General features: G+C 36.5%; 3 protein-coding genes across 4 annotated transcripts; 1 reads left to right on the forward strand and 2 right to left on the reverse strand.

Moving 5' to 3' along the window:
• Positions 1 to 1307: 1307 nt before the first annotated feature.
• Positions 1308 to 3139, reverse strand: LOC120016173 (3-ketoacyl-CoA synthase 6). The gene has a single exon (XM_038868819.1). The coding sequence runs from the start codon at positions 3058 to 3060 to the stop codon at positions 1570 to 1572; it is 1491 nt and encodes a 496-aa protein (XP_038724747.1). The 5' UTR covers positions 3061 to 3139; the 3' UTR covers positions 1308 to 1569.
• Positions 3140 to 9063: 5924 nt separating this feature from the next.
• Positions 9064 to 10816, forward strand: LOC120016185 (tetraketide alpha-pyrone reductase 2-like). Of its 2 annotated transcripts, none has more exons than XM_038868840.1 (6): positions 9064 to 9169; positions 9244 to 9416; positions 9493 to 9681; positions 9785 to 9947; positions 10396 to 10585; positions 10675 to 10816. In XM_038868840.1, exons 1-6 carry the CDS (start codon positions 9064 to 9066, stop codon positions 10814 to 10816), a joined length of 963 nt encoding a protein of 320 aa, XP_038724768.1. The 2 variants fall into 2 exon arrangements, with proteins under 2 accessions (XP_038724768.1, XP_038724777.1); XM_038868849.1 differs by having other exon boundaries at positions 9244 to 9410.
• A 1223-nt stretch (positions 10817 to 12039) lies between these two features.
• Positions 12040 to 14134, reverse strand: LOC120016181 (ethylene-responsive transcription factor ERF118-like). The gene is made up of 2 exons (XM_038868829.1): positions 13703 to 14134; positions 12040 to 13600 (listed from the first exon to the last, which is right to left on the reverse strand). Exon 2 carries the CDS (start codon positions 13392 to 13394, stop codon positions 12390 to 12392), a length of 1005 nt encoding a protein of 334 aa, XP_038724757.1. The 5' UTR covers positions 13395 to 13600; positions 13703 to 14134; the 3' UTR covers positions 12040 to 12389.
• Positions 14135 to 14416: the final 282 nt, after the last annotated feature.

Consider the following 14416-nt stretch of genomic DNA (forward strand, 5'->3'; position numbering starts at 1 on the left):
TATAGCTACTAAGTGCAAAAGTTAGCGATCTATATTAATTGCTATATAAAGGAGTTTTTAGCTTTTACCAGCAGTCATGAAACATAAAGTTCGATCTACTTAATCAATGCAATTACAGTTGCTGAGTTGAAGACGTTTGGCTATTATATGGATATAAGCCGTTTTAATCAAGGGTGTTCACAGTCGGTTTCAATCGATTTTTGACATAAATTTAATCGACGAATCTGAAATATTCATGAAAAGTAGATAGAGATCAGTGAACAGAGGAAGAAGAATAATAGAGTAGAGAGGGGAAGAGAGAAACGTGAATCGTATTCATGAAAAGCTTAGGGTGTCTTTGGAAATGTTTTTGTTTTTTTGTTTTCAAAAACTTATTTTAAGTTTAGATTTTGAAAACAATTTTAAGAAATAATGATGAAAACAAAATTCATTTGGTAGAGGATTCTGCATGGAGAAAGAAAAAGAGAAAAGAGGAAAGTGGAAAGAATTTTAGAAAATATCAAATACTAGTTTTGATTTTTGAAAACCAAAAATGATTTTCAGTTTTACTGAATAATTTCTAAAAACATCCACTCAAACGAATTTTCAATCCTATTTGAATTTTCAAAAACAAAAAACAGTTTTGAAAACTGTAACCAAACAGAGCCTTAGTTTTCAATAACAGAGTATAGAGATACAAAAGTAAGCCAGATGACTAACGGTCATCAAGGTTTGAAATAATAAATAAAATAATACATGTGAATTGCCAAGTCACGATTACAAAACGAGATAAACTCGATGTCGTTCAGGAGAGCTGTAAACGACAGCGTATGAGGCAGTAAGTGAAACGACATAGTTTCAATAAACTCTAACAGAATCGATCGGTTTTTGTCTTCTTCTTTTTTTTGTTCGATTTTTAGTAGAGAGATGTATAATTTTTTTAAAAATACCGATCAATCGATGCGGTTACAGTTGATTTCGATTTTGATGATTTTTTTGAACAACGCTAATTTTAATTATACTCTTCACTATGCTTGAGAGTTTTTGAGAATGAGTAATGAAAGTTAAATAAATCACTTTTGCAAGTATTTATTTTAACTATTTTTATAGATGCTTTTGGAGACCTACTTCATTTTAACCAATGTCATTTTTGTTATCTATTTTAGTTACTTATGTAAGTAGTTTACAGAGATACTGATGCAAGTGCTCTAAGACAAACCTGATCAACAACATGACGGCAACTGGTTTCGTAGAATCAGATCATTTCCTGACAACCCACCAATAACAAGTAATGCTAAACTATAAAAATCATTCTTGTGATACATTCCTTTTTCATTTCAATATCACCTTTCATTAATCTGGGGACATGTTATTTGACTTACAGGTCACAAAAGAGAGTAAATTTTTCTCCCTCAACTATGCAAATTCATAAGGATTTCATTTAACCCTTTAGTTACAAATAAAAGAAATACAGTAACACAGTAAGTATCTACTTACAATAGGAAATGAGAAAGAAGAGGAAATCCAAGCATACAGGGACAGAAGTAAATGTAAACCCAGAGAATTTTTGATGATTCAGGACTCCAAACCCTAGAGCTTCACAACCTCAGGAATATGGACTGGATACCTGTCAATGCAGTCGGCCCAAGGCCCATCTGTCGGTGTTTTAATACTTTTATTGCACTTCCATACTGCACTGTTACACTTGAAACCACTCCCAAATGCAATCTGCCATACCCTATCTCCCTTCCTCATTCTCCCTTTTGCTTCTATATACCCCATCTCATACCACAGCGAAGACGACGACGTATTGCCAAATCGGTGCAGTGTCATCCTCGATGCCTCCACGTGTTCCGCTGATAACTGCAGATTCTTCTGTAGCTCGTCGATCACCGCACGCCCTCCGGCGTGGATACAGAAGTGTTCGAATGCTTGTTTGAAGTCTGGAATGTACGGCTTCCATTTTGGATTAAAGATTTTCCGACCAATCAGAGTCGCGAGAAAGAGGAGTTGTTCCGATGCGGGCAGGACTAGGGGACCGATTGTTGTGATGTTTGATTTCAAAGCCTCGCCGGCTATGGCCATTAGATCTTTAGAAAGGGAGATACCGACTTTGCCCTCTCTGTCTTCTTCTTCGAACACGCAACGGTATGCCTTGTCATCCGCACCTTTGTGGGTTCGAACCACGTGGACGAGCCGGTACTTGGCTCGCCGCCTCTCGGAGCGGCGGTTCGATAAGAGGATCGCGGCTCCACCCATCCGGAACAAACAGTTAGGGAGGAGCATGGCGCGTTCGTTCCCTTGGTAGTAATTGGGCGTGATAATCTCCGTACTCACAATGACGGCGTTTGAATTTGGGTGAACTTGCAGAAGATCACGAGCTAAATCGATCGAAATCAAACCGGCACTGCATCCCATGCCGGAAAGATTGAAGCTTTTAACGTTGCTTCGCAGCTTATATTTATTAATCACCATGGCCGATAGAGACGGTGTCGGAGAAAATAAACTACAATTCACGATCAGAATGTCAATGTCCTTAGGCTTAAGACCCGTCTTCTGGAACAGATTGTCCATGGCGGAGAAAATAACAAGCTCTGCTTCACCTCTCGCAGACTCCATAGTCGGCGTTGGAGGAATGTAATGAATCGCAGGTGGCAAACAAGTCTCTTCACCTAACCCAGACCTTTCAAGAATCCTCATTTGAAACTCAACACTCTTGGGTTTATCCTTCAAAATAAGCCTCGAGTGTTCCATGAAGGTGGAGAATGGTACCCGGCAGGTGACCGGCGGCTTGTAGCAGGCGTAATCCACCAAATAGATCGTTCTAGGCTTAGACATGAAGTAAACGGTGGCAACGAAAATGATCAAGAAAAAGGAACAGAGGATTTGCACCAAGCCAAATTGAAGTGATCTCCAGAGACTCAAGATTTCGCCCGGTCCCATACGAAGAACCTCGATTAAAACACCGACCATAACTGGAACCAAGAGTAGGTACAGAATGTGGTTGACAAGGTATTGATAGCCGAGTTTAACGTACTTGAGCTTAACAGAGTGGGAGAAATCAGGCAAGATTGGAGGCATTTTGGAGTTGGGAAGGATACACAGAGAGAGAGAGAGAGAGAGAGAGAGAGAGAGAGAGAGGAGATGGAGTAGTAGTATTAGCTATACGAAAGGAGGGTGTGGAGGATGGAGATTTAAAGGCTAACGGGACCGGGAGCAATGAAGGTGGCAGATGAGAGGATTAAATGATACAATCCCTCTCACTCAACGCTCACTTAACTTGTATTAATTTCCCTAACTATATATATATGTGTATATATATTTCCATTCCAGTTGTAGCTAAATTCCACCAAAACTTTTTATTTATAATAATAATTATTTACATATTTTTGACCAGTTGACTTTAATTGATTAGGCTTATTCTTCAGTTTTGGTAAATGGCAGTGTTTTACAAATTAAATCGGATCCAATCTAAAGATATGCCTAGATTGAAAAATGAAGAGTCGAATAGAATTAAACTAGGGAGAGTTAAGTGAGGGGAGTTATAGGAGGGAGACTACCCCTACTCACTCTTACTTGGATAGAAGTTATGGGACATTTGGTTTAAAATTGTGTGAGATGAACATGAGATAAAGAAGGGGAGAAGTTTTCAAATGGCCCATGTACGTTAATGAAATGATCATTTTGGCTCTTGAATTTCATTTAGAGTTAATTCAGCCCCTCAACTTATAATAATGTAGCCTGTTAGCCCATGAGTCCATTTTTCGTCAATTTTTGCTGATGTGGCATGTGTTTTCCGTTATTTATACGACACATGAGTTTCAGACTTGCTGTCACATCAGCTAAATAGACCAAAATTGTAACGGACTACAATTTTGAAAGTTTAGGGGCTAAATTAATCCATTCACGAAAGTTCAGGGGTTATGTCAATACTTATCCCATAAGGAAGAGATTAGTGCAATGTGAGTGTGAGGTGAGTATGGGGTGAGCATGGTCATGTTTGGTATAAAATAAAGAGTGACTTTGAATGTGAGAATATTAATAGCATAATTTTCATATTACCTTTGTTTTTTCTTTATAACAAATGTAAAAGAGTCATTACATATCAAAACTCATTCTCCCTTGTGGAGAATAGTCATTTTCATAATTTTGGTGAACTTGGCTATTCTCCACAAAGGATAATAGAGGGTGAAATGAGTTTGGGATTTCACCTTTCAAAACTCAACCAAACAATATAATATATTAATCTCCCCTCATCTCGTCCTCGTTGCCCTTCAAAACACCAACCAAATGCTCCGTTAGAGTTAATGAGAGTTAAGAGATGTGATTACAAAACTTTTGTGGATAATATAGGAAATAATAAACAAAATATCAATTGAAGTCAATATTATATATATATATATATATATATATATATATATATATATATACACACGTCCCAAAGTGGGTTCCTAAAATGAAATCCTAATTTTTAGGGATCAAAACATTTTTAAAAAATTTGAAAAAAATATATTTGCATTTTGATTGGTCTTACGAACCCAACGATATTTTTTTGTTCAAAATAAAAATCAAATTCAACATGAAAAGTGCATGATAATCGTGAAAGATATTTCATACACATTTCAGGTTGCATTTGATTTTTGTTTTGAATAAAAAATATATCGTTAGGTTCGTAAAACCGGTTAAAACACAAATATATTTTTTTTAGGTTTTTGAAAAATATTTTGGACCTTAAAAGTGAATTATAAAAGTTAAGACCTCATTTTTAAAAACTCACTTTAAGACCTGATAAGAGAATTCCTCTATATATATATATATATTTATTATGTGTACCAATCAGCAAGTTGAACAGACTATAACGCGTACCAATCGCCTAGTCCGTATGATTCTAATACTGGTATTTAAAACAGTACTGGCAAATGGTACTAATTATGAGAGGAATTTCATGAGATATGTAATAAATCTGGGATTATTGGCTAATCATCTGTTGGTCCCGAACCGTAAATAGCGTGATCGGATTGACTGGATTTGCTCTATTGACTTCTTTAATAAGTAGTCCTGCGTTCACACAAGGTAGCCTAAATGTGTGCAAACGATTGTGATAATAATCAATAGAAGTCGCTTTTAGTACAATTTGACATTTCAAGAAATTCGGAAAATCTATCAATGACCCAACCGTAAAGTGGGGGATTTAGAACATTGAATTAGGGTGGAGAAATCGTCTAACTAGCTAGGTTCATAAACGCACAGAATTTCTTGTACATTATATGAGACATGTGAAATTCATGAATTCGTTTGAATCTTGTAAGTTCAACTCAGCAGCTAGGAGAACAACTCGTGGGATCTTTATCATTTTCGTTTAAAATTTAGGGGTGGAAAAGTAGTAGTTTAACATACTTTGTAAGAGGGAAAAAAAAAACATGCAAAATATAATTTTGAAGGGTTAATTATAAGTATTATGCAAGAAAATATGTAATTATGACTAACTTTGTCAATTATAGAATGAATTAGGTCATTTTTTGGGATAATTGTCAAGTTCAATGTTCAAACAATATATAAATAGCAAATGGGTGTCAGGATGAAAAATGCATTGATGATATATCTCAAGCTAAACCATATCTTTAAATCAAAATTAAGATGCATAACTATTTGATTTTGAAGTGTGAACAATATCATTGTGTTGCCACTGTTTTGGACAGTTGGGATGGTTGGAAATTAGTTATGTTCAATAGACACGTTGTGAATTTTGTGTGTAACGTTTTTTATAATGTTTAACTTCCAGTAATAGAATTTCAATTAATTCGAAGAAATGTTGTGTACGTTATATGGTTAGATGTCATAATTCAAAGACCTTGTAATTAATGATTACTGATCACCAAACTAAACAAACGCATTAAAGATTGTAGGGTTACTATACTCTCCAACTTCTTCTTCTTCTTTTTTCTCAATTCATGATTTTGAAATGCAAGTTAGGTATATTGCATTTTAGAGAATAGGCGGAAATAACAAAGGAGATTAAATCAACGTTTAATCAAGACAAATAAAACTGGAATCCATCAGATTTGAGAGGAGTTCTCAGGGTTTTTCAATATATTTCTTAAAATTAGAAGTGAATGACCATTAAGGCTAGTTATAAACCTAAAAAAATGTATAAAAAACATAAAATTACTGTAACACCCTGAAACATAAAACGACATATTTAAGACCTTAAACGATGGATCTAAGTCACCCAATCGAATTTCATACAACTCTAACAACGTGATAGCGGTTTTATTGTAAATATAGTGCCACTAGTACTACATCAAAATTTTCCATCTGATAATAGTAGGGTAAGTTTTATTAAAGCCCAGGTATGACTACAAGAGTATTGTTTATAATACAAATCAAATTTAAAAAATTTCAAGTATACAGGATACAACCCCAAAGAGATTCACCACTAAGTTGTTTCCCAAACTTGTAGTAATTGGAAATTATTATACTTGCCTTTCAGACCACTGAATATTTTCTTATAAATTTTTTAATACAATATTGGGTGGCATGGCCACCACCACATATCATTGGGGCGTATATATATCGGGTTAATGTAACTTTTGACCATTGAAAGATTTTAAATTTTCCATTTTGATCACTGAATGTTCAAATGTTTCAACATGATCACAAAAAATAGTAATATGTTTCATTCTAGTCACTTTTGGTGATGATATTGAAACAATTAAACACTGTAATAATGATGATATTGAAACATATTACAATTTTTAGTGACAATGTTGACACATTTGAACATTCAATGACCAAAATGGAAAATCTAAAATCTTTTGATGATTAAAAATTGTAGTAACCATATATTTGTATCCTTGTGTGATGGAAAATCAATATATCATGTGTAGACTACAAAAGAGTAATTGATGTATTTATGTGGGAAGATCCACATTGGAGGTTTCGGTCATCTCGTACCATTATTAGTACATGGGCTTTTGTATTATATTATTGTGTTTTTCAAGTATTAAAACTGTTGGATGGATACACGTAGCTAGTGATTATTTACACCCTTACTCGTATGTTCCACGTGTCAGCTTTATATAGGTAGGTAAGTGAGGTCAATGGTTCAACTTTTTTAGTTATGAGATGATAAGGAAACCCTAAACCGTATCCGTTTGTCTGTTTCCTTTACGCAAATATATGCACATGCGAGGATGCATTGTAGCAACCAACTCGAGTGGGCGGAATCACAAAATTTTACAGTGTCAAATTTTTTGATGTTGGATGAGTTATCAAGGGGTTTAAGAATTCAGTGTTCTAAATTTCACATCGCGCCCAAAGTAAGAAGTGAAATACTACATATAGTAAATCGAATCTCCTAACCGAATGAATTCCTTTTTTTGGGTCAAAGGGTCCATTGGTCCAAAACCAACAATATTCATTAGGCCCATAATTAACCTACGGTGAGGCCAGCTGTAGTTAAACTACTGCAGCCCCCCAACCTGCAAATGGATACAATAAAAGAAGTCATGATAACTAGCCTCTCGAAGTTTCCAACTTCTAACATCGCCAATAAATGAAACTTTTTGTCCGTGACTGTTATTGACGAAGACCACTAACTAAACAGTTAAAACCAACAAGAAAAACACTCTTTATTATAATTTCGAAAATGAAACAGATCTAAGTAGTTGATATTCAAGTTGCTGAGTTGGACGTATAGGATCCAAGTGAATTCATAGGTTTCATATGATGCACATGAAATCGATCATGTGCGCAATGATGCACATGAAATTCGTGGGTTCCATGTCCGAAATTCAATCCGATTTAAGGTCCGGATATGTAAATATTTAGTAAGAGTAAATGCAATGGGTTATTTTAATGGCCCAATAAAAATCAATATTGGGTCTCACATCTATTACATAAAAAGTCAAGTCAAAATGTTTCCCAATACAATCACATCAACAAAACACAAATTCCTATACATCATCCCTTCCCACCCAATATGGAGGCCAATAATATTTCATGCCTCCACGTTGTCCACAACAAAACTACACAAAAACACAAAACCTCAATACAATTACATCAGCAAAACACGTATTCCAATACAACCACATCAACAAAACAAAAAATCTCATATATTTTTATTGGTCCAGTAAAATTTTACGATTGTGGTTGCTTATGTGATGTTATCCGACTGGAAACTGCTGGCCCTAATTTCGTGACTTGTTCATAATTCACAAGATGTCACCAAAAGGCCAAAACTTCAGGCAAATGTGGGCCGGTTCTATTGGGCCCACATCTACTAAACTATTGTAGTTCCAAGCCCAGGTGAGAGCGTTCATTGGGCTCAGCTTCGTAATATTGAGCCTCCCACACAAGAAGTTAAAACACAAACGAATTATAATGGATTGAGGGGCTTGGCGGTGAATTAAAGTGGCTCCAATTGGCCACCAAAACATTTGTTACGTCATTGGACTCCACTTCATTATATTGGGCCACCGCACAGTCTAAAAGAAAAGTCGAGCAAGCCCACTATACTCTAGCCCAATTAAAATTTCTAGCCTCATTCAAATCTGAAATGTGGCGAGTTCGTGTTTGGTTAAACTTTTTTTTTTTTCAAATTTATACGTTGCCAAATATACTAGTTATTGTGCTTGTACCATGAAGGATATCCTCAACAACGGATTGATGGTTCAGATGATGAACTTAACCGCTCTAACTGTTAGCACAAGCTGGAGATCGTGAGTTCAAATCTAATGGATATTTTCATTATCGAAATTTGCGAGATGAGTTATTGCTCAGTTCAAAGTGTGCGAATACCACTGCATTATCTTTCTACACTGGATCGAGACACCACCTGCACTATCTTTCCACACCGGGTCTCAATCAAGCATACAAAAGTGGTGGCATGCACAGACCGAATGAATCATCTGCTAACATGCTAATTCTCCACCCACTGTTAAAATGAAGGTTTAAACATAGAACAGATGATCACGCAACTTTCGTTGCCCTTGATATAGTTCAACAATATTGACAACAAGCAGTGTATATATACACGCAGAAGCAATGAACATTAGTTGAATTGAAGAAAGAGAGGGAACAAAAATGCCAGAATACTGTGTAACAGGGGGAACAGGGTTCATTGCAGCTTACCTGGTAAAGTCCTTGCTTGAAAATGGACACATTGTGCGTGCCACAGTCAGAGATCCAGGTACTTCAGGCTTCTTAATTACTTGCCAGATGATCAGTTGAAACTAAATATTGATATTCTACCATTAATCTTAGACGATATGGGAAAGGTCAGCTTCCTGTGGGAGTTCGACGGAGCGAAAGAGAGATTAAAGATTATGAAAGCTGATTTGCTAATCGAAGGAAGCTTCGATGAGGCTGTCAATGGCGTTGACGGGGTCTTCCACACTGCCTCGCCGGTCCTTGTTCCCCATGACAATAATGTCAAGGCACAGTTTCTTCCCACGCAATTAGTCTTTGTCATGATGTTGATTTACAGACTGGCTAATTCCACATTTTGTGCAGGAAAACTTGATTGATCCTTGTATTAATGGCACGATAAATGTGTTGAACTCTTGCGCGAAATCAAAAGGCGTGAAACGGGTTGTGCTCACGTCTTCCTGCTCTTCGATTAGATACCGGGAGGATGTCCGGAAACTTTGTCCTCTTAATGAGTCCCATTGGAGTGATCTTGACTACTGCAAACGCAACAATGTAAAAAGAAACACTTTGTTTATCTTTCTAGTTGTTAATTACATATATGTATGTATGATGTATAATGTATTTGATTGGTAATAATATGTGGGTGTGGTTGCAGCTGTGGTATGCATATGCAAAGACAGCAGGGGAAAGAGAGGCATGGAAAATAGCAGAGGAAAAAGGGATTGATTTAGTGGTGGTTAACCCATCTTTTGTGGTTGGTCCATTGCTTGCACCACAACCAACTAGTACAATTCTTCTCATACTGTCCATCATCAAAGGTTTGCCTTATCAAATTTCGCAAAAGTGCTGATGTAGAACTAGTGGCAAATTAATTACAAAGAAACCAACTAGTATGATCGCAAAACCACGTTGTCACAATTGCGCGAAATTTGACTGGGAGATTTGTTTCGATGTGATTGTCAAAACTAGTCGCTATGCCACTAGCTCCACCATATTTTTGACAAATTTCACTGTTTAGGTCCTCAAATGGGTCTTTCAATATTTTAGTGACATTTTTACGTATTTTTGTCTCTTTCACTACATCCGGCCCCAGGGTTTATTATCTTTTATTTTTGAAGAAATATACCAAAAAACTTGAGTGTTTTCTCTATAGCTTGTGGACTTCTATTCTTTTCTTGATTAAACGTTGGTTTAGCCTTGTTCGTAGTTTCCACCTGCGTCAAGTACTCCGTATCTCATCTAGTAAAATTGCACAATTTTGATCAGGTGTGTTAGGGGAATATCCAAACACAAGGGTTGGATTTGTACACATAGAGGATGCAATTTCTGCTCACATTATAGCAATGGAGGAGAGTAAAGCATCAGGAAGGATTATATGTTCTAGCTCAGTGGCTCACTGGTCGGAGATTCTTGAGATGCTCAAGGCCAAATATCCATCCTACCCATATGAAGACAAGTAAGTGAAACTACTATATATAATCTTGAAGGATGATCAGTTCCATTCACATATAATGTACATATGATAATGTATTTTTTTCATTGCAGGTGTGGTTCCAAGATAGGAGATAACAATCCACATAGCCTGGACACCAGGAAGATTACTGAGTTAGGGTTTCATCAATTCAAGACACTAGAACAGATGTTTGATGACTGCATCAAAAGTTTCCAAGAGAAGGGATTTCTGTAACATCCCCCAATTTTTATTCTCCAAGTGAACCCCAAAATAATAAAAAACAATCGAAATCAATTTCCTTTTACATAAGTCCTACACATCCCAACGTTTTTTGTCCGAGTTTCATTATCAGTTTTAGTGGAGCCAAATTTGAATATTCAAAGAAAAATGCAATTACATAATCATCCTAGATTAAGTGATGGAAAATGACTAGTTTTGGCTGCTAAACTATTCGACAGAGACATCCAACCTATAAAAACAAAGTCAGCCTCGAGAGTCCGATTTATTTAAGCTAAAATGACTAATGGTCTACGCAAACACTGCTTAGGCGGCCGACTGGGGACAAATGCGCATCTTTGGCCACATCAAGTATAGACTTAAAATGGCATATCAGAAATTTCAGCTCACAAACGTCTACAATATTATCAATTTTGAGTTTACAAATTCACTCTAAATACATCGTATCATCATGGATTTATCTTGTTCAAAATATTTGGACTTTTCTTATAAATTTTGTCGTTTGGTACTCTACAAACGCTATGGGATTCAAGTCAAGATTTAGGTTCCGAGTCATGTCATGACAAATCTTACTAGACTTTTAAATGGAACAGAATTGCCCCATCTACCTTTGACTTTAAGACAGGCATTGATTGATTCTCAACTTCATGGACAATATCGTTTAACTCCGACACAAAATTGATCCCCGAGACAAAACCCAGCTATTTTGTGTGAAGCCCGGGATCTGCTCTAACTTTATTAGAGCAGGTCCTATGATAATACCTGTTTTGAACATTAAAAATTTTTATTTTTATTTTTAAAAATTATAAATATATAGTGTTCATCGCAACGAACAGAACGATATATTTTTTGTTAGAAACAAAAATCAAATTCAACATGAAAAAGACATGACAATTCTAGACCTTCGGATATAAACTCAAAATATTTGATGTTTTTGATCACGATGAATTTGATTTTTGTTTTAAACAAAAAATATACCGTTGGATTCGTTATGAAAAATACTATATATTTATAATTTTTAAAAATAAAAATAAAATTTTTTACTACCGATAAAGGGTATTACATCAGGACCTGCTGTAATTTTTATTACAGCAGGTCCCATCCACCCTATTTTGTGACAGCCTTCAATAAATACTGAGCAAGATAAAGTGTGAGTGTGCACAACTGGAACCAGGCCCCATAAAGATTGAGAAGATCATAACTTCATGGGCCTCCATCCATAAAGATTTTAATTAAACCACCACAGATAAATAATATTCATTTCATAAGATAACGAATATTTAATAAAAAGAGAGATGCGAGGATGGTCAAAACCAAACCCTCTCAAAACTGTGAAAAGAGACCGAAGTAACCCTGTGGACGGCTCCGAACAGCACAAGAAAAACCCATTAAGGTTACACCCCTGAACAAAACATTGCACCATCCTCCATCTCTCAGAACTCTCTGAAAACAAATAAAATTAACAAAAACTCCATCTCAAGAAGAGTCTCTGGTATCACATTTCGACTATGATTAGACTTAAAACCATAACTCTTAATAACTCTGCTTCAAAATTCCTGACTTCAAAAACTTATAGGCACTTGATATCAAGTGGTGCTGCTCGATCATCAGGGAAACCAATGTCCTCGGTGCAAAAATCAAAATCATAATCAGGAAGCTCACTAGCTTCTTCATCTTCAATCCCGCAAATACTGAGATCTTCCATGCTACAAAAGTTGTCGAATAGTCTCCAATCATCCACAAAGAGGCGATCAAATTCTGGACCAAAGCTCATGTCTTGATCAATAGGTGTAGACAGTAATGGCTCATCAATAAAACCAAAATCAGCAGGAATTTCAAGATCCATGACACTATTAGCATCAAAACATTCTGTGATGGAATCATCACATTTTGTGGGCTTAGTATTCAAGTTTGAGACTGATGAGTCCAGCTCGAGAACCGAAGACGGAGACGTATGAGATAACGCACTCTCAGAGTCCTCTGCTGAAGCAGAGGAGCTGTTGTGATTGGAAGATTGACAGGGAGCAACAGAAGAGGACATGTTCATGCCCTTATCAGTGGAAGCAGCAGCAGCCTCCTTCTTCATGGACTCATACTCAAGCTTCTTAGCATCATAGGCTCTTGCAGCCTCTTCAGGAGTGTTGAAAGTACCCAACCATTTACGACCCTTAGTGAATGGGTCTCTAATCTCAGCAGCCCATTTGCCCCATTTTCTTCTCCTAATACCAACTCTTCTAGCTGATGCTTGTGATGTTGGGGTAGAGTTTGGGGTTTTAGACAAAGCCCTCTGCCTTTTAAGTGAAATTTTGGTGTTACTGTCTTGGCTAGAACCATCGGGTTCAAAACAGGTGGATCCAGGCACAATAACTAGAGGAAGATTGATTTCACTCATGTATCGCTTTGATTTGGGCTTTTTTTCAGTAATAATGGCTTCATCCTCACTTGAGGATGAATCGGTAGCATAAGGATCATTGCAGAAGACTCTTATTTTTCTCACTTTGCAGTCTTCAGGCAACCATGGTCTGGCCATTTTGGACTTGTTCTTATCCGAAGATTGAATCATAGGACCCGGCATCTTTGAGGAAGAAACTCAACCAAAACTCTCCCTCAAAAAAATTTCAGAACCCGCAGAGAAAAATAACAGAAGAACTAAACGAATACTCAGTAGAGAAGCCCTGATTATCAGAGTAGTATCAGGTTAGAGCCCCTCTTAAGAATATGAAAAGAGAATTTAACCGTTTTATGTGAAATCCCCCAAAACACTCGGCTCCAGAACAAGTCCTGCATCAAAAACCCCAAAAACCCATATCAGATTTGGACGAAAATCAAAGAAAAAATTAACAGAGTTTACGTATATTGAAAAACTGAATCAGACGCACAAACCTTTTTGGTCTCAAACGCATCGGAACAGACTCGTTCGCCGGAATCAAACTCTGCTGGAAGCAGCAGAGTAACATAAAACAGAAAGAACAGAAGCAGAGAGCGAAACCACCAGTTAAAGTTGTATTGAAACACAAAGATGAGTAAATCCAGCAGATCGACAAAGCCACAATCAAACCCAAATCAAACTCAGCCGACATAAATCCGCTTGACAACCTCCTAAAAACTCAAACCCAAAACGCCTCTCTGGTTCTCGCTCCCTGCTTCAGTAGACCAACAAAATAAACGCACACTTGATGTGAGAAACCAATAGATATCTAATGCGGCGAACTAAAACCCTGAAAAAGGTTCTAGAGAGAGGGTAAAGCGATTACAAATCTATGGCTAAGATTAAATCTTCAGTCAACAGAACATGACAATGAAACTTGACATAGTAAAAGACCTACCTACCACAGCAACAAACGCAAATCTCCATATAAACATCAAAACATAAATCTTCACAAAATATATTATTAAAAAACAACAGTCATCGAAAAAAACCCAAAACCCAGAAAGGAAATCGAGTTTTACCGTGATATTTTTCTCTCCAAGATCTCCCGGTCTCTTTCACTGCCACAGTTTTTCTATAACGACTGTTCTTTCTCTGCCATTCACTTTTCTCTATGCGGTCAAAAATAGGGTATTAATATATACTAAAATGTTATAAAGGCATTTTTG

This window comes from Tripterygium wilfordii, chromosome 2, assembly GCF_013401445.1.
Source record: "Tripterygium wilfordii isolate XIE 37 chromosome 2, ASM1340144v1, whole genome shotgun sequence".
Classification (NCBI taxonomy): Eukaryota; Viridiplantae; Streptophyta; class Magnoliopsida; order Celastrales; family Celastraceae; genus Tripterygium; species Tripterygium wilfordii.